General features: G+C 40.9%; 1 protein-coding gene across 1 annotated transcript in view; it reads left to right on the forward strand.

Moving 5' to 3' along the window:
• The window catches only part of LOC311089879 (uncharacterized protein), an 832,216-nt gene that overhangs the window by 797,393 nt on the left and 13,220 nt on the right, over positions 1-21,603 (forward strand). The window contains exons 102-109 of the mRNA XM_084124910.1: positions 8,168-8,338; positions 9,640-9,813; positions 10,742-10,915; positions 13,026-13,199; positions 14,302-14,475; positions 14,624-14,797; positions 19,138-19,311; positions 19,401-19,574. Coding sequence (XP_083981036.1) covers positions 8,168-8,338; positions 9,640-9,813; positions 10,742-10,915; positions 13,026-13,199; positions 14,302-14,475; positions 14,624-14,797; positions 19,138-19,311; positions 19,401-19,574 — 1,389 coding nt within the window. The remainder of the gene's footprint in view (positions 1-8,167; positions 8,339-9,639; positions 9,814-10,741; positions 10,916-13,025; positions 13,200-14,301; positions 14,476-14,623; positions 14,798-19,137; positions 19,312-19,400; positions 19,575-21,603) is intronic.

Here is a 21,603-nt window from a genome sequence, read left to right on the forward strand (position 1 = left end):
AAATCATTCCTAGTTCCTGCAATGCAAACACATCAAAAAGCAAGTACTTCTGCCAATCCACCTTTTTCCTGAATTGTAACTTTCTTAAAAAATTTTCTAGTCAAATTAGCGTACTTTCCGAGCTGATAATGTAACATTAAACCCTATTAAATTTGTTTTAAAAAAGCACATGGCTCCATGGCGCCATCATTTTACAGTGTCGCAATGACCCTCTTTTGTCAGCACCTCACCCGTCAAAGTTTAATGAGTGTATAAATGACACCAAGCTGCCGAAGTTAGCTTCATTGAAAACAGATGGCCACTCATAGAATGGGTTCCTATTGTAAGACTTGAGAAATTAGAAAATGCCGGGCAGTCTGTGTGAGGAACAACCACTCCCTGAGAAGACAAAGGACCTTTCTGGAAATTAACATTTGAACTCTCTCTTGTGAAATTAGCATCACCATTCGAGACGCAAGTCTCAACTAGGCATCATCCTAATCTACATCTCTTTCCCTTGACCCCCCATTCCCCCATTCCTTTTCTCTCTCATGCTGACATCACCTGAAATTCACCCAAAAATCTATATGGTTTAATGTGAACAATTATCATTAATTGTTCATAACAGTCTTGGACATAACAGTCATCATTTACTCCCGTTGTTACTCGAGGATGGATCATTACCAACTGTTCATGATCCATCTTACAGTCTCCGGAGTGATAGGCCTAATGTACTGATCACGGCAGTAATGGAAGGGAGAGCGTGCACTTTATGTTTTCACTTTATGTTATAAAGTTTACCAGTTTATTAAGCACCCACTGAAAAGGTGTATATATTTGTTTACTGTTAGCTGGAACAAGTGTTTTGTGTACTTTGCTGTGTTTCTTGATGATAATGAAACGTCTCTGGTTACTTACGTAACCTATGTTCTCTGAATAGGGAACGAGACGCTGCGGATAGCGCAGTGGGATATTCTCTGAATGTGCCGATTGTCTGAAGCCCTATAGAATCACGCCAATTCATTGGCTGATGGCGCCCGCGCAATCTGGCTCCGCCCCGACGCTCTTACGTCGCATCATTACATATTCGCGCGCGCCATCTGCTCCTCAGATTTCTCTGCCGAAAAGAAAAACTGTCAGCAGCGCGAGGAGCTTGGCAGCTAACGCAGCGTCTCGTTCCCTATTCAGAGAACATAGGTTACGTAAGTAACCAGAGACGTTCTCTTTCATAGGTTCACTCAACGCTGCGGATAGCGCAGTGGGAACGGACTACCAAACTCGCCAAGCTAGAGCGCTTTCAATGACTGGTACATAAAGAGACAACGACCAAGATGAGTTCAAACAGAAAGAACCTGGGAACCCGGGGTCATGTCAAGATCCAAATTATAGAACCTTACAAAAGTGTGCGGAGAGGACCAGCCTGCCGCAACACAAATGTCCTCCAAAAGTGCTCCTCTAAAAAGAGCTTGAGAAGATGCCACACTTCTGGTGGAATGTGCTCTAATGCTAAGAGGTGAAGGCAAGCCACGCACCTCGTAAGCCAACGAGATAGCTTCTGTGACCCAGTGAGAAATCCTCTGCTTTGATGCAGCAAGCCCACGGCGGTCAGCACCGAAACAAACCAGAAGCTGGTTAGATTTCCTCCAACCGCCTGAGCGGTCTACATATATCTTAAGAGAACGAACTGGGCAGAGCAAGTTAAGCTTCCTATCTTCCTCAGAAGAAAATGGAGGAGGGTGGAAAGCGTTAAGGTTAACCACCTGCGAGCGGAAAGTTGTGGAAAGAACTTTAGGGACATACCCTGGTCTCGGCCTCAAGGAAACCTTGACCAAGCCAGGAGCAAAGTCCAAGCAAGACTCGCTAACAGAAAGAGCTTGTAAGTCTCCTACCCGCTTTAATGAGGACAAAGCCAACAAAAGAGAAACCTTGAGAGTCAGAATCCGCTCCGGAGCTGACTCCAAGGGCTCAAATGGGGCCTTCGTCAAACCCTCTAGGACAATAGAAAGGTCCCATGAGGGAACTCTAGGGGAGCGAGCCGGTTTCAGGCGCTTAACCCCACGCATGAAGGCCGAAACTAACCTTAGTTTCCCCAGGGGAATCTCGTCCGATTCCCTATGTGCTGCAATAGCTGCGACATAAACTCTGAGAGTGGTAGCAGCTGCTCCAGAAGCAAACTTCTCCTGCAGGAATTCCAGTACTGAACCAACAGGGCAGTTAACTGGACTCCAATCATGTGCTAAGCACCATGCCTCAAAAACCTTCCATTTGGAAGAATATAGCCTCCTTGTAGAAGGGGCTCTAGCACTCGCAATGGTCTCCTGAACGTCAGTTGGGAGATCAGAACTTAATGCTAATGGCCTCTGATTGGCCAAACATACAGCTTCCACATGTCTGGGCGAGGATGCCATATCCTGCCCTGCAGCTGGGACAGCAGGTCCTCCCAGACCGGGATCTTCCAGGGGGAAGATTCCAGCAGAGGAATTAGCTCCGAAAACCATGGCTGAGACGGCCAGAACGGAGCTACCAGGAGGAGGCTGACTCCGCTCTCTCTCACTCTGGCCAAGACCGCCTGGATCAGTTTGATGGGCGGGAAGGCATAGAGTTTCTGCATTGGCCAAGGGTGAGCGAACGCATCTATCCCTAATGGAGCCGGGGGACTCAGGGAGAACCACAGCGGGCATTGGGACGACTCTTGAGATGCAAAGAGGTCCACTTCCGCCTCTCCGAAAACCTCCCAGATCAGGGCCACTGTCTGGCGGTTCAACATCCATTCTCCCGATCTGAGTTTCTGCCTCGACAGAAAGTCTGCTGCGAGGTTCAGAACCCCTGGGACATGGACTGCTCTCAGAGATAGGAATCTGCTCTGAGACCACAGGAGAAGGTGACGCGCATGCCTGTCCAGGGTGCGCGACCGAGAACCCCCCTGCCGGTTCACATGAGACACCACTGCCATGTTGTCTGTTCTGACAATTACATGGTGTCCCTCCAGAAGAGGGAGAAAATGATGCAGAGCCAGAAAAACGGCTCTTAACTCCAGGCAGTTTATGTGCCAAGAGAGAGTCTCGCCAGTCCAGACCCCACACGCTGGTCTGCCCTCGAAAACTGCTCCCCAGCCGGTGAGAGAGGCATCCGTCGTAATCATCTGGCGACGAAATACCGCACCCATGCTGACCCCTTTCCGAAGAAAAAGAGGGTCCCGCCAAACTGACAGGGCTCGAAAGCAACTGCGTGATACCTTCAGTAGGCGAAAGGTTGGCCCGGAGGGCCGAACCCCTGAGAGCTTCATCCACCACATGAAGGGTCTCATGTGGAGGAGGCCCAGCGGCAGCACGGAGGAGGCCGCGGCCATCAGGCCCAGCATCCTGCGGCAAGTGCCCACAGACACATGATGGCCTAGCGAAAAACGGGCCAAGCATGACGTCAGACTGGAAATCCGTGCAGGAGCCAAGCGGGCCTGCATGAGAACGGAATCCATGTTCACCCCCAAGAAAACGGTGCTTTGAGCCGGAGCAAGAACACTGTTCTCCGAGTTCAACCTCAAACCGAGAGACTGGATATGACTCAGGACGATGTCTCTGTGGTGGGTCACTAGCTCCCTGGACTGGGCTAAAATGAGCCAATCGTCCAGGTAATTTAGAATACGGATGCCCTGGAGCCGCAAAGGGGCCAGAGCTGCATCCATACACTTCGTGAATGTCCTCGGGGCCAGAGCGAGGCCGAAGGGAAGGACCCTGTACTGGAACGCTCTTTCTCCAAAGGCGAACCTGAGGAACTGCCTGTGTCGCCGTACAACCTGGATGTGAAAGTAAGCATCCTTTAGGTCTACTGTCACGAACCAATCCCCTGGCCGAATCTGAGATATGATAGCTTTCAGCGTCAACATCTTGAATTTCCCTTTGTAAAGGGCGAAGTTCAGTCGGCGGAGGTCCAGTATGGGACGCAAACTGCCGCCCTTCTTCGGGACCAGGAAATAACGGCTGTAAAAGCCCCGTTCGGTTTCCCCTGAAGGAACCTCTTCTATTGCTCCTTTGAGAAGGAGGGATGAAATTTCCTGCTGAAGTACAGAAGCCTGAGTGGCGCTGTCTACTACGGTAGGAAAGACTCCGTTGAAACAAGGGGGATTGCGGCAAAACTGAAGAGTGTAGCCGAACCGAACTGTGCGAAGAACCCAAGACGATACCCCTGGTAAGCGCTCCCATTCTTGAAAGAAATGTGAAAGAGGAAGAGGGATGTTGTAATGCAGACGACATACCTGAGTGAGGGTGCCGTGTTGACGTGTGTGAGGTAGAGAAGTTGACTGAGCAGGAGAGTCCTTGGCGTCCTGACACGTGATAGGAGGCATCGATGCTGGGGTCATGGTGACCAGGTCCGCCCGCTCCGGAGGAAAGCGAAAAGTGCCTCCGAGGATGCAACCGGCAGTTATAGAGAGTGTCGGGGGTGAGGGGAGAAAGCAAAAAGCGTCTCCTTCCTCCCGCGCCGGGCTGAGTAGAGATGGTGAAAAATGGCCTGCACTTCGAGACACTCTGAGTGGCGAAGGTGACAGGGCAAGGAAAGGAGAGCTGGGAGGTGGGCAGAAACGCTTGCACGGTCTGTCCCAACCTTGAGGAAGCAGAGGAGCTCTCTTTTTTCCGACCGGAGGGTCAGGAACGGCTCTGGGCCGCCGGAGCGGTCGGTTTGTCGGACCGCTTCATCTGGAGGCGCTTGTGAGGCCGTTGACGGGGAAACGGGCGACCGCGTGCTCCCCAAACCGTGGAAGGTGGGGGATGCACCGGTTCGCTCCTCCTAGAAGAGAACTCCGGTCTAAAAGAGGGACGTTCTCTGGGTCGAACAGGGGAGGGAGCAGAAGGTTCCCTAGCCCTCCTGGGCATGAACTGTCTGAACGCGGCCGATTGTGATTTGGAGGAGCGGAATTTCTCAACCACCGTGTTGACCGCCTCACCAAATAACCCTGTTTGAGAAATGGGGGCGTCCAGGAGGAAAACCTTCTCCTTGTCACGGATCTCCGTGAGATTAAGCCACAAGTGGCGTTCCACCGCAACGGAACCAGCCATAGAGCGACCTATAGCGCGTGCAGTATGCTTGGTGGCTCTTAAGGCTAAATCCGTAGCCTTACGAAGCTCCTTGACCGCTTCAGGGGTCACGCCGTCGCCCTCGTCCATTTCCTTCAGGACGTCCGCTTGGTAGGCCTGAAGAATGGCCATAGTGTGCAGGGTCATGCCTGCCTGCCCAGCCGCCATGTAGGATTTTCCAATGAGAGAGGAAGTAGTCCTACATGCTTTAGAGGGGAGGAGAGGACGCGACTTCCAGGACGGTGCAGACGACGGAGCAAGATGGTCGGCTAAAGTTTCCTCAATCGCCGGAATGGCGGAGTAGCCCTGTTCCACAGAACCTACTAGGTTGGTGAAATCAGCAGCTGCCGCATTAGTGAGGCGCGCAGAGAAAGGCTGCTTCCAGGATCTGGAAATCTCGTGATGCAGATCACTGAAAAATGGCAGCTTTCTCCGTTGAGGCCTAGAATTAGGGCCACTGAGAAGTCTCTCGTCGAGTTTCGACGACTGAGATTCGCGGGGCTCGTCGGGCCAATCAATAGCAAGCTTCTCCGTAGCGCGTGAAAGTACGTCAACGAGCTCCGCGTAGGCCGCAGTAGGCCGCGCTTCCTGGCCGCTCGGCGGGATAACCTCGTCGGCGAGAGTAGGCCCGAAATCCTCGGAGTCGGAAGCCTCGGTAAAAAGTACATCCTCCAGCCCGAAAGAAACCGCGTTGCGTGCTCCCGGGCTGGGGCGCAAATAATCGTGTGAAAATTCGACTGGCATGCCTCGCGCGTGCCGAGGGGAGGGAGGGAGAGAAAGAGCGGGGCTCGTCTGCTCGAACTCCACATCCTCAAGCTCTACATCCGAACCCCAAGTCGCGGATCCTCGAGAGGCCTCGGGAGCGCGACAGGGGGAGACGAATGATTCCCTCTCAAAAACCGCGAGCCGCGATTTGAGGGTCTTGAGCAACAAATTTTCACAGAATTTGCATTTAGACGATCCTATGACTGCCTCGCGCGCATGTGAAAAACCCAAACATTTAACACACTTACTGTGTGGGTCGTCGTTAGCGATGTAACGAGCACATGGCGGAGTACAGCATCGGTATTCCATGGCAACTTCACCGTAAGGAGAAACAGAGTTCCGCTTGAACAGTCGCAGAAGCGCCGAGAATAATCCAGAAGTCGTTTGAGCTCAGAAAAATCACGAGCGAAGGGCAACGTGACCGCTTCGTTCTGAAGGCAGAGAAATCTGAGGAGCAGATGGCGCGCGCGAATATGTAATGATGCGACGTAAGAGCGTCGGGGCGGAGCCAGATTGCGCGGGCGCCATCAGCCAATGAATTGGCGTGATTCTATAGGGCTTCAGACAATCGGCACATTCAGAGAATATCCCACTGCGCTATCCGCAGCGTTGAGTGAACCTATGAAAGAGAACGGAGAGAGAGAGAGTTTAAGACTTTAACGCACACTTCTTATACTGTGTTCATTCAGCTCTTACAGTGATTTTCTGGAGTAAAACTGTGGTCCGCTACAACAGGCTTGTATTAATAGCGAATAAAAGCAGATGACAAATACATTATAACCGTAATTAAAGGGGGGGTGAAACACTAATTTTCAGTCAATCTCATGTTAATCTTGAGTACCTATAGAGTAGTATTGCATCCTTCATATCTCCAAAAAGTCTTTATTATATTTTATATAGTCTTTATTATAAATTATAAGTCTTTATTATTATAAGTCTTTATTATATTTTTTTATAGTTTTTATTATAGTTTTATTACATTTATAAAAGAAAGATAGGCTGTACCGAGTATTTCCGGAAAAAAACGAGCGGCTGGAGGCGTGCCGTGTGGGCGGTGCTAATGCGCCTATAGCTAACAACACACAGACATTTGAAGCAGTTTTACTCACCGCATGCAGTTCCAACGCACGACCGTAAACCTTTATCGTTGGGACTGTTAAATCCGGCGTTGAACTGGGCCTTGTTTATAAAACAATCATCGTCGAAATGCAGGGAACAAAGAAAGTCCTGTGACTGCAGCGAGCGCAGCGCTTAGATGAGCGTACTGCTTTCGCTCTCTCGCTCTGGTCTACGGGTGAGCCCGCGCCCTTCCGGGAGAAGTGCCCTTAGGACCGTGTAAGGAAATTCCGCCCCATCTGATGTCACACATGCCCATACTCGAAAAAAACTTTCCGAAACTTGTGACAAATCAGAAGGAGTATTATTGGTACAGAAATACTCCATCAAACGTACAACTTAATTTTTTAAACTTTGTCCATGTTTAGCATGGGAATCCAACTCTTTAACAGTGTAAAAAACTCAGTATGCATGAAATAGAATTTCACCCCCCCTTTAAACTAAACTATACCTGTTCTATATCCATTCAGCATATATTTTCTGGCTGTGTGGGCATGATTGTCCGACTCCGGGTCGAAATGAACAGCGTTACTGAGTTTCTGTTTTGATATTATATCATGATATTGTCCTGACTGAACGTGAGCTCTTGAAGCTCCGCCCTCTTTGCCGGCAACAGCAGGTCATTTGCATTTAAAGGGACACACACAAAAACAACGTGTATTTCTGAGCCCCAAATGTGACAATTTAAAATGCTGTAAAAAATGATCTGTTGGGTATTTTGAGCTAAAACTTCTCATACACACTCTGGGGAAATCAGAGACTTATTTTTTTCATCTTGTGATAAGGGGAATAATAGGTGCCCTTTGAGATGTTTTGTGAATACGGCCCCAGATCTCTCTTATTGAAAATGTATGGCTCATCATGAAAATAAGAATCAGAGAATATCAAAAAAGTCTTGTATCAAAAAAGATTAGGCAAAAATTCCACTTGCAAAACTGTAATTCCCAAACAGTTAAAAAGTTTATTTAAAAGGAAAGATGATGTTACACAGTGGTAAACATGCCTCAGTCCCAACTCTTTTAGAGTGAGATGCAGCCGTCACATTTTTTATTTCAAAACACAATTAAGTTGGTCAGTGAAAACATTGGAAATCTTTTCTGTGTACTGAAAGGTCAGTTAAATAAAGGTTAAAGAAAAGTAACAAATCACAGACTGTTGATTTTATTGCATTTTACAAAATGTACCAACTTCTCTGGAAATGTGTTTGTAAAGTCTCCCTCTTCTGTTCATCATTTTAGGCTGCGTAAGTGTGGTCTAACAGAGGAAAGCTGTTCAGCTCTCGCTACAGTCCTGAGATCAAACTCCAGTCTGAAAGAGCTTGACATCAGCAACAATAATCTGCAGGATTCAGGAGTGAAGAAACTCCAGAACGGATTAGAAAATACAAACTGCACACTGGAGAAACTCAGGTGAGTTCAATGAACTATTGTTTGATTCCACTTAACTTGAATGTTTTTTTTTTTACATAGTACAGTTTATGTTTTAACATCAGTGTTGGGGAAGCTACTCTGAATCTGTAGTTTGACAAGCTACAAGCTGCTCAAAAGTTAAAGTAAAGTTACATTCAAGCTTGTAGCTACTCTACAAGTTTATATTAAAAAGTAGCTACATTGAACCTTTTTTTACAATGACATTGTTACAAATAACTGAATATTTGTTAATGAAGAATGTTATAAGTAAAATATTTGGGGGGTTTAAAACAACATGTTGTAATACAATTATGGTTTCAAGGATTGGTGTGAATTCAGGTTGACTGGGACAAATTTTTGAATTTTTTTTTAAATCCCACCGCAACCATCCTTGGCCAAGTAATAAGCACACTACTATATTGCAATTTTATTTCAGTTCGATTAGTGATCTTTCAGGTTCATTTTAAAGTCTGCGTGAATCGGAAGTTGCAAACGACTTTTCTCCAGTGTTGTGACGTATTTCCCAGTGAAAAGGAATATTGAACAGAGGGCAGGATTTTACTCCAACACTCCTCCTCTCCATTTCCGCTTATAGCAGACTAGCGGTTTGAGGAGTGGTTAAGCATTTCCCAAACCAAGCAGTCAAACCTAAGTCATCGGAGAAGGAACACCATTCCAGACCGGAAGTAACTTTTCAGACTTTGATTAAAGATTACGACGGCAAATTTTTTTTTCTGTGTATGAAATTGCACGGATTAATTGTTCACCACAAGACTAGTAATATGCGCTAACAAAGTAAATAGGGTCAATTTTAATTTTTAGTTGGACTTTAATCTTTGGTTTGCATAAATTACAGTCGATTCACATGAAATATCCATTCCTGTTCATCCTTTTTATAATCATCAGACAATCTCTTGTTTGACTGTAAAGTCGCAAAATGCATGACGTAACAACAGATGGTGGTAATGAACAAATGTAGTTTGTTATCTAATAAGAATAAGACTCTGTTGCTTCAATGCATTACAGGCTCATGATTCATCAGAATGCAAAATGGAGTGTAGTTTTCAGTCGTGCTACACGGCTACTTGGAAAAATAGCTAGCTACTGGAAAAGCAACAATGTTTTAAAAGTAGCTGAGCTACTGTCCAGATACTAAAAAATATAGTTATGTTAGTGGTGTCGTTACTTGTACTGTAGCTAGCTACTCCCCAACACTGTTTAACAATATGGAATATGTTTAATTATATTAATCATAAAATAACAACAACTTGATGAATTTTAAAAATTCCCTTTTTTTCTAGACTTTCAGACTGCAGTATCACAGAAGAAGGTTATAAAGCTCTGGCTTCAGCTCTGAGATCAAACCCTTCACACCTGATAGAGCTGGATCTCAGAGGAAATGATCCTGGACAATCAGGAGTGAAGGAGCTCGATGATCTACTACAGGATCAGAAGTGTAAACTCAAGACACTGAGGTGAGACATGATGAAATAACACAAAATAAATATGCATGCTAAATATTCATACAAAATATTCTTTCAGTAATACAATAAGCTCCACAAGTTTTGTAGTGGGGGTTACTGAGTTTTGTTTAGATACAATTGCAACCGTCTACGCACACCTTGGCAATAGAATCGCCATTGGCTTGTACATTTTTTAGTTTACTCACCAGACTGATATAATAAAAAATATAAATATATATATATATATGATACCATCAAATCTACTTGTCTTTATAAAATGCCACAGCTTTTTAAATATCTGAACGGACACTCTTAACATCAGTCAATCAAGCTTTATATTATGATAATCAAGCACTATTTAATGATAGAACTTTAGTAATTATAACTAAAACTTGGTAACCATGTATGAATGCATATTTGTCATTTTAACTGAAATTAGGGCTGGTGGTGCTCATGTGGACAATCCTTATGCTGGCTGCGCATCCATTGAGCTGAATTGAAATAGCACAGATGGAGAGCGAAACTCTGAAGCGCTCAGATATATTTTCAAACACTCTGACTATTCCAAACTCATACTTTGCCTCTAACACACACACTGGCGAGTAAAATCTAAGAGTTGATTAGCCAATGGCTTGTGATAGACATTATTTAGTGCCCAGAGTGGAAATTTAGTCGCAGATGCGAGTGATTTACTCGCATTGTAGAGGGTTGAATTGTACTGATGGTATTCAGTAGTATGGTATTAAATGTTTCTGAAACTGTAGTTTAATGCCATCAAGCCCAGGTTCACTGTATCACTGTATCTCTCTACAGCAGTTCTTTGAGTCTCCAGATGTTCACAAACATGCAGTTTCACAAGCCAGTTTTCTCTGTGTGCTGATGTTTCTCACATATTGCTTAAAGCCATAAAGACATTTAAATTTCATCTTCCCTTCTGCAGGATTTTGAGAAGTCCTGCTGCAGAGGAAGCCTGTACATATTTGACAGAACTTGTGGGTAAAAACCCGTTACTCCAGAGCGAACTGAACCTGAGTGGACACAAACTAGGAGACCCAGGAGTGAATCAGATATCTGCTCTACTGCAGGATAAACACTGTAAACTCAACACACTGATGTGAGTAATTTGTTTTAGTGACATAAATGTTACATTACATTTAATATTATTTTTACTGTAGTGGATAATACCATTTCCTCATTTGTTTGAGTCAGAGCAGTTTTTCTCTTGGCAGACAATAATGTTATATATTAAAATGAAGTAAAAAATTAAAAACATACACATTTAGATAAAAATTACTTTCACAGATTGTATTTAATTTAAATTGAGTACACATACTGTATATGCTTTAATTCCAAAAGCTTATATTTTATATCTACAGAGTTTTTACTTTAAAGTATGTTGATGTGTGCAAATATTTGGTTGGGGATAGAGACCTGCAATCCCGTGGGATCTCACCCAACGCAACAGAGTGCGGCACGGGACAAGATTTGATGATCAAGTGCAGGTTGCGGGAGAATAAAATGATTGGTGGGACATAAAATACTGTATCTAAAAACAAAGAAATTATTATTCATCTATTGCACAAAAGCAACAAGAATATCTAAAATAAAATAAACATTTATTTGCAAATGCAAGATTATGCAGAGTTTTTGATTCAGAGTTTTCAGACTGTTGATTTATTTTACGCAGTGACCAATCAGATGTATTTAAGTTAATCCACTCACTGCTCAAAACGCCATATAGTTTTTGTTCAGTGCTGGATTTTGTTCACAATCTCATGAGTCCTCTCAAAATCACAAACATAGTGTAGACATTCTAAAATATTTTTTGTGCAGTCAACTTTACTGATTATAACTTTATATAAGTTTTGTGAGATGTCAGCTTTTTAGTGATTATAAAGGGAGCGCTTTTTGCATACATTCTGCCATGCCAAACCATGCACACCGTAGCCTATGACTGCTTTTCTGTTCAATTAACAGTGGTTTGTGAATGTTGATGTTTTAATAACAAATATTTTATTCAGAGCGTGGCAGTGTTGTGGCAAGGCGACACGTAACTTGAAATTATTTAATGGAAATTTTATGAACGTTGTGATCTATGTATGCTTTTATGCGTGAATGTTGTTTTTTTTTCTGTTTTTTTTAAAGCTGAAAAAAAATTAAGTGCCTGTTCCAGAACAAGGCAAATTCAATTGTGATGTACCAATTGTTCAGCCACCGAACTTTATCATCTGATATTTATCTTAATCCCACCCTCTTTTGATTGACAGGATATAATCAGCCCTGATTGTCAGCTCTTTTTAAACAATCAGCTGATGGCCGATAGCATTGAAAATTGCTTTTATCTGCCAATACCAATTACAAAAAACTAAAAAAAAAAAAATATTTTTTTCCCATGCCTGGAGAAGTATAAAAATTTAAGCTGCATTTGATTTGACAGAAAATATGAATGGAAACTTAAATGCAGATGTCATCAACATTATTGATCCGATTTGGTGGTAGAGAGAGAGTAAAAATGTAGCACCCAAATGATGACATTGACACGGAAGAACCCCTTTCGAAGTTGATCTGAAATTGTGTAAACTTTTTTGCATTTTGAAAAAACATATTTCTTTAACTCTGTGTTTTTTTTGGTCACGCCCCCCTTTAAACTGTTTAAAAAATCTTGTGCCTAACCCCCCCAAAAAACTTTTTTAAAATTAAAATAAAAATGGAAAGATTTTTTACATTCAAAACCTGCAATGAAAAACACCTGCAATAGTTTCACTTTGTAATGTCATATAACAGTAAGAGAGAAAAATAGATCAGAACATAACTTTTAATTTAAATAAACAAAAACATTAAAATATTTCAGTGATGCTTTGGATGAACGATATACAATATTTTGGGCCCATTCAAATCCCCAATATTTAACAGCTTTTGACAGCACCTCTCAAGCTCAGCTATTCGTCTCACCAGAACACGCACAGCAGCGGAGTGGCGCGTTCACAATCGCAGCCTGTGATTCGGTCCGCTGAAGAGGTGCTTTTCTGTGGCGAGCAACTTCTATGTTAGGCTTGTTCCAACGTTGATAAGTCAACGGTCTGAAGAAGAACGATTCAGTGTAGTTGCCATTCGATTGACATTTCTGAAATGGAAAATGCTGATAGAGAGAATTACAAATATTTACAGATCTTAGTTTGATCATCATAGCTCTGATTCATTGTCTTTTCTCTTTGTGTCTTCAGTCTGCGTGGATGCAGTATTACAGAGAATCAGTTTCACACCCTGACTTCGGCTCTACTTCCAAACCTTTCACACTGGAGAGAGCTGGACCTCAGTGGGAATCAACTAAAAAAGTCAGGAGCAAAGCACTTATCTGGTGTACTGAGAGATTCACGCTGTGAGCTGGAGAGATTGAGGTGAGGAACATTCACATTCAAGAATCAAACTGCTTAAAATTGCTTGAACGCTAAGCTATATACTTGTAAAAAATATTCTCTTTAGTATTTAGTGATCTGGTGAAATAAATGACAGGGATGTACATAAACCTTATTTTAGCATACAAAAATTGCTTATAATCAAATAAATAAAATAATGAATTTGATTATCGATTAGTCATGTCTGCGCACGGTGCACAAAAATGTATGTTACAGTAGGGAATAACCCATTTATTTTGATAAAACGCATATGGAAAACTGCAGCTGCTGTGCGAAAGCTGCATGAGTCACAACCCAACTGAAACATGAGAATGCTTTATGTCAAGCGCTCTTGGATGAGGATTTACTGGATCTTGTCTTGTGCAGGGGGATGCTTGGAAGAACATGGCACTGATGAAGGGTTGAACTCGAAAACATTTTGCTGCACATTGTACTTTTAGTTTTCTGACTAAATAAAAGCTCTAGAGTAATGCAAGTGAAGAAATTAAAAAAGTTTGGTAATTTCCCTAGTGTAAAGTAGAAAATATATATTTACTTAAGAAATATACATTTTCATTTATTTTACAATGCATTTGATTGACTTTATATTAGCTATTAGCCTACTGTCATATGAATAATTATTATTATTAAATAAATACATAATAAATAATAATAATGATGATACAACCCCTTGTCCAGAAAAGTTGTCATATTTTGTAAAATGTGATAAAATCAAGAATCTGTGATTCAACTCTCTTTAACCTTTATTTAACTAACAAAAGAACAAAGGATTTTTTATATTTTATTCAAACTTAATTAAACTTAATTTTTATTATTGTATTTAATTGTATTTTGTATATATATACAAATTTTGATTTTGATGGCTGCAACACACTCAAAAAAAGCAGGGACAGAGGAGGATATTAGGAAGGTAGTTATAATCTTTTTTTCAGTGTACATGTTGCAGTGTACAGCCCTGAATGATGATCTCTCTTCCTCTGAATGTCTGTTTTGTTTTGTTTGTTTACGAAGAGGATGTGACTTTACAGAATAAGTTATCTTCTTTTCTTCTGTCTTATTTTCTTGCTACATTCTCATAATGTAGGTTAAGAGGCTGTGATATGACAGATCAAGGCTGTTCTGCAGTGACTTCAGCTCTGAACTCAAACCCATCACACCTGAGAGAGCTGGACCTCAGTGAGAATAAACTAGGAGACTCAGGAGTGAAAAACCTCAGTGATCTACTGAAGAACCCACAATGCAAACTGGAAAATCTACAGTTAGTATCATTATACTTTACAGCAGTTACAGTGTGATTAAAGTTTACTGTTTAGTTAAAGACAACAGGGGACAAATAGTGGGGAAAGAGAATAAGATGACATCATAGATCATTGTTCTTTGTGTGTTTTTCCCCCCTTTATCTTCAGATTGTGTAAATGCAGTATTAAAGAGAAGCAGTGTAAAATCCTGACTTCAGCTCTGAACTCAAACCCATCACACCTGAGAGAGCTGGACCTCAGTGAGAATGAACCTGGAGACTCTGGATTTAAAAACCTAGGAGATCTACTGAAGAACCCACAATGCAAACTGGAAAATCTACAGTTAGTATCATTATACTTTACAACAGATACAGTGTGATTAAAGTGTGGAACTATACTGTTACATTTCCAGTTTGTTTATAGTTTTCATGTCCTGTTTTCTGTTTTAGTCTTCTGGTCAGTTTTCTAGTTTGGTAATTTGCTCTGCATTTTTTCATTCCCTGCCTATAGTGTCCTAGGTTACAGATTAAGTTCAGGTGTGTTCCCTTGTTAGGGGCCGTTCACATGTCACGTCTTTTGCGATCTCAAGTTAGTTATTTCAAGTGTAGACGCGCCACAAGAATAATAGAAGCGCACTCGTTTTTTCCAGGCGCATCGAGTTGAAAAATTCTCAACTTTTCAGAATAACTCAAGCGCACTGCAGGTCATGTGACAAGAACCAAACGATCAGCCTCGGCCTTTCCGTAACAACATCGAAAGCTCAGCCGAACAGCTGATCATAGCTGTACAGGGCGGGTTTTTATTTCTCATCATGAATACATCTAGTAGTAGAGCTAATGCAAGGGCTAAAAATCTATTTATCCTGACCTTTGGAAAGAAGGATGTAAACTCTAAATGGCACTGGGGGGCAAAAGTCCACTGAAGATCACTTTAATCCACAAATAGAGAAGCGAAATAACACAAGGAAACGCAGTAGCAAAAGAACTGTACACAACTAACACCAGACAACCAGGGATTACCAAACTGAAAGTATAATTAGGGAGACAATTAAAGGAGCTGTATGTAAGAAATCTATTTCAATTAATCATAAAATGGCCCTGATGTGTCACTAGACATTAAGAAATCATGTTAATTTCAAATACTTATATCACTGACAACAGTAGTATGGCTAGGATATTGTCATTTAAAAAGTGGACTTGCAGCCCTCAACTGATGTTGATGTTGTCATTTTGTGTTTTGGCCTGACGCGCCTCCCTCCCCCTATCTACCAATCACGAAGTCAGTAGTGTTTCGGGATCCGGGTTGCCAGCTTTGCTCTAACCTACCCTAGCTCTAGTCGGATAAAAATGTCTAACGTTACTAAATCAAAAAGACCTCGTTATAATTCAGAAATTCGTTGTGACAAAGTCCGAAATAAAACCAGAATTTGTATTGGAGATGCTTTTGAAAGATGGAGACAGCTGAAAACGGAGAAGATTTTGAACACAGACGCCAACGTAGCTAATTTTCTCCTGGACAGGTAAGATCCATCTATGCTTGGCTAACTTGTACTTGATGTCAATGCACATATCATATATTCATGACAGTCGAACAAAGTTATGCAAAGTAACGTAACGTTAGCTCACATGGACGTATGCTAACATTAGCAATGCATAGGAGCCCGTTTCTCTGTCATTGAGACGCTGAGGAAAACAACATTAGCACGCCCATTATGGCAATTTGAAACGTAATTGAGACAGAAGCCTAACTTTACCTCAGAAAAAATGATTCGACATTCGTTCTTCACGTATATCGTGGACTAAGTTACACATGCTGCAAGTTGACCTGTATTTCACATCACATATTTTAGCGTGTTATGGACGCGTGCTGCAGGGTAAGTAAAAAAATACAGCTGGTCACTTTCACTTATAGCATCAGCTAAATGAATAGCTGTATTACACATAGTGAGGCTTGTGCTTGTACTTACATTAATGACAGATACATAACGTTACAAGTTAGACTTGCAGCTACCGTTCTGTCTGTCACATACGAGCATAACGTTACATCTTTACGATTATACTGTCACATACGAGCATAAATCTTTACGATTATATTTAACTAATGACAATTAGTACATTTTTTAAATACATAATTACTTATCAAAATATCTCTCATGATGCATAAACATAATTAACAGAAAAAAACTTACTGTGTACGTCTCGTCGGAAGCTCATTGAAGCAGCCTACGTTTCTGCTGAATTCAGCTTATCTGGCAACCTCGAATCAGGGGGGAGGGGGAGGGGATACACCGCTCTATAGTATTTTTAAAGTGATTGCAGTACCAGTTTTGGCCACAATCCTACATACAGTTCCTTTAAATCATACTTTCAGTTTGGTAATCTCTGGTGTTAAAGTGATCTTCTGTGAACTTTTGCCCCCTGTGCCATTTTTGACTGAGTTTTGACCAAGAACTGTGACATAAACTGCTTTTCCACCATCCGGCCGAACAATTCTAAGAACAGTAATCAATCAACTTTATTCAAGACAAAGAGGTCCATAGAGACAACACAGTACAGATATATATAAATATAAATATAAAACAATACAAAACATTTAAGAATGATGCAGATGAGGCATCATTAAAACATATACAGGCTTCGGGTCCAATGTTTCCAAAAGCAAGATGTGTACCTTGTGTCACTCTTAGAAACATCAGCTATGGACACAATGATCATATTGTTAGACCCTGTCAGTCTGCACATGAATCTATACATAAAATTTCTTAAAACAGCATTAAAAATTGTAAGTAAGAACAGTTACAGTTGTATTTCCACTTGAGCCTGGTAAAGCACCTGGTAAACCGTTCTCGGCCCGGAATTATCAGCTCGGTTAGCTTTACCGTGCTGGTAGAATGTGTGTAGTGACGTCGCCACTCTATGGGGTTAGAATTGTTGCATTATTCCAAATAAATAGATTGAGATTCACAAACAAATGTAAAGAGATTCACAAAAATGTATCAAATTCACAAATAAATAGATTAAGATCCACAAATAAATGTAAAGAGTTTCACAGAAATGTCTTAAACTCACAAATAAATAAAATGAGATTTACCACAAAAAATGTATGTGATGTGCAGACAAATCCACAAATAAGTGGACTCCACCCACCGTTTCCTCAAGCCAATCAGATAACGGCCACATTTAGCTGACCAATCGTAGCACGTTCTCTCTACAACCAATCACTATGACTTTACACTTGGGGCGGGAACTGAATCTGATTCATTTTGAAGATATTTTTCAAAATCCACAAATGCCTGAGGGGATTTACAAATGCACAAGAAGCAATTCACAAATGCGTGCAGCGATTTACAAATGCACAGAAACCGGTTCACAAATAAATGCCAGGCAGAGTTGTGTTTGTGACAAATCTCATTTTATTTATTTGTGAGTTTTATAATTTTTTGTGAAACTCTTTACATTTGTTTGTGAATCTCAATCAATTTATTTGGAATAATGCAACAATTCTAACCCCATATCACTCAGGATCAGTCACTTGTCTGCTGCTTTGCCTGGCTGCCAGTTTCTCCGTAGCTTGCTAAGTGCGCTATTTTGAGCGATGTAAACAAAAACTAATAAAAAATTAAAAGAAATATCAGATCATCCTCCATAACGCACCCGCTATTTTTATCTCATTATCATCTGTAAACTCTTGTGTTACCGAGGCAACGAATTGTGATCCCCGCAGTGGAAAACAAACCATATCCGTACTAGCTGGCCCGGGTCGGCACAGAATGGAATGGTTAAGCAAAGAGAACCGTTCGGCCCAATGGTGGAAAAGGTGGAAAACCATTCAGCCCAACGGCTACACAATCTATGACAGACTAAACGCCTGCTGTATCTATTTAGCTCTTTACTGTCAGCATTTTTGATCTTTTTCACAAAAGTTTCATAGCCCCCAGAATATTTTGTTGGATGAATATCTGATCATACCAGTGTTTTTCCTAGCTCAAAACGAAGTAGCGGTGGTAAAATCCTGATCATGTGCACAGATGCAAGTGTACTGCGTCTTGAACTGGCTGAAGAAAATTATTTTTATTTTGAGAACACTATCATACAGTGTTTCCCATTGGATATTATGAGACTGTGGGGGGGGACCTCGGTCCGTCTAGGGTGGTCCAGGCCGGGGTCATTAATGTGTGATTTTAATAGTCCACCCACGACCCACGCGCAGTTATTAAAATTGGAATGTTAATTTTATTTATTTATCGCCCGACCCGCACTCTCAGAATGACTCGAGCCCCAGCTGAATTTTGTCGACAGTTGGAGGTGGGGAGAAATTTCATGGAGGCGTCCGCTTTGTAATTCTCTATGCAGGAAAACCCCTGCATACAATAGGCTATATCAAAATAAAGAACAGACCCTCTGCTTTTAAGGGGAAAAAATCATTTCATATAGCTTCATGCATTCTTATTTTAAATGCTGATTAATGTTTGATGATCATGTTAGTTTGTTTATATATGTGGTAAAAACATCAATCACTTGTTTCTGCTGCTTGTTTTGTACTAGAGATTCTGTGCTCTTCCTTTCTGTAAACTGTGAAGACATGGATTGCTGGAAAATTCTGGGGAACAATAGTGGGGAAAGAGAATATAAGATGACATCATAAATCTAAGTCATTGTCTTTGTGTTTTTTTTAATCTTCAGATTGTGTAAATGCAGTATTCAAGAGAAGCAGTGTGGCTTCCTCACTTCAGCTCTGAAATCAAACCCATCACACCTGAGAGAGCTGGACCTCAGTGGAAATCAACTAAAACACAAAAGAGTGAAGCATTTTGTTGAGCTACTGAAGGATTCGCGCTGTAAACTGAAGAGTTTGAGGTCAGTATATTCACTTACAGCAAAGAAAATAGTGCTTTGGTGTTTAAATAAAACAGAATGAAAAGTTGTTCTCATTTCTCCCATTGCAGGTTAAGAGGCTGTGATATAAAAGCTGAAAATTGTTCTGCTGTGACTTCAGCTCTGAACTCAAACCCATCGCACCTGAGAGAGCTGGACCTTAGTGGGAATGAACTAGGAAACTCTGGAGTTGATAATCTTGGTGCTCTGCTGGGCAGTAAACAGTGCAAGCTGGAAAGTCTACAGTTAGTATCATTATACTTTACAGCAGTTACAGTGTGATTTAAAGTTCACTATTTAGTTATTTTAGGACAACAGGACCAGTCACATTGTTTATAGCAACTTTTGGTGTTTTTCTTTAAAGAAAATAAGAACTGAGCTAATGGACTGATGTTCAACATGTCTATCAGTAGAAAGTTTTAAATACTGTAATCTGACAAACTTCAAAGTGAGAACAGACTAAAAACTGATAATAGATTATTCTGACGGAGTTAAATGTTTTTTACAGCCCTTATGGTACTTTTTACTATTCTACTTTTATAAAAGTGGTCATGAAATGTATTTTATGAAATGTTTTAAGAGATCTTATGTTTCTGGATGTTAGCAGTTTTTTTATACAAAAAAAAAAAATCAAATATTAGTAGTTAGAATAAAAAATTACATAAAAATACATTTCAAGTGGCTTTATCTCTTCCAGACATCACGTAAATGTTCACTGTTGTGACTGGAGGAAAGCGTGGATACGGTGTGAAGCTTGCCACACACACTATGCATGCAATTAATGAAGACATTTAAGACTAATCAACTGGAAAAGCAACAAAAACATAAACACAAATCTACATATGGATTGCTTACTTAAAAGACAGTGATAGTACAACACTGGCGGCTATTTATTGTATCAAAAATGTATAACACAGGGTGAGGGTTTGTATGGTCATGAAAAACCTATAAAGGTTTTGGAAAATAAATAAGCCAAGAAAGCTCAAAATATTGATATAATAGAATATATGTTTAAGTGATAATATTGGTTAAACAAATTAGATAAAACTTAACGTTGATTCGTTTAGCAGCGTTGAGCATTATAACCAATCGCACACGTGTCCGTTGAGCTTATGAGTGTGATGGCCAATCAGAGGCATTCAGATCATCGCTGAAACGAAGAGTTCTGTTCAGTGTGCGTGCTCTCTGACTAAATTCTGACTGAAACTTGCGAATTATCCCATAATAAGAAACAAAGTTCAGAATCGATGTAAGAGATTCATGTCGCAGTGTCGTCAGCTTCCCTGATTTAATGGTAGTGATGGTGAGAGTGCTTAAACTCGGGCTAGACCCAATACAGCCTCACGATCGCTCCTGGCACTGCGAAGCCTATCTGTGGCGTGTTCTTTCTACGCAAAAGGTTTCTTTTACATGTATCTGGTACGCAAAATATACCCATTATATATTTAAATATATTATATGATAAAATATATTTCGTAACATATACACGCAAAAAGTAATTATCATATGCACGCTAAAAAGTATTGGATGAATGTAAAAGGTAATTTATGCGTATAAAGAGTATGCAAAATTAAAGCATGAGCTCATGCTATAGATACGCAGTACCAGGAGACTGGGCTCGATTTATATGTAGTCTTCATTTTCTAATGCGTGAAAAGCATTAAAATAATTTATAAGTAGTTCTTATAGTGTTGTATCTGTGTAGCCAGAATATGACATGCACTTTCCTTAAATATATAATCTCATATAATGGTGTCAATGCAGACAGATCAATAATATTGTTGAATATTAAATTAAATGTCCCCAGCTAAGCAAGCCAAAAGCCAAAGGCGAGTTATTAGGGTGTAGAGTTACATTCAACTGATTTTAAGGCTTAAATAAATAATTTTCATAGGACAAAAAATGTTTCAGTATGTCATGTTGATTATCAAAGATGGGATTTAAGGCATAAAATTATTGGCTACAAGGGGACTTAATATGCTGACTTGATGTTTATTACAAACATATGGGGCGCCGTTTGTAAAGCGGTTCACGCTGAAAATAACAGCAACATTTTGTCACATTTAACTTCAAACAATATTTAAAAAACTGGTATGAATTTTTGATGGTCACTTTTTAGCACATTTACAACAATATTTGTCAACTTAGAGATATTTTAAATAGTTAAATCTAAATATTAAATGTTACACCTAAATGTTAAATCTAAATGCTAAATCTAAATCTAAATGTTAAATCTAAATATAAATGTTAAATATTAAATGTTACACCTAAATG

The sequence above is a fragment of the Abramis brama genome, assembly GCF_963993115.1.
Source record: "Abramis brama genome assembly, chromosome: 9".
Lineage (NCBI taxonomy): Eukaryota > Metazoa > Chordata > Actinopteri > Cypriniformes > Leuciscidae > Abramis > Abramis brama.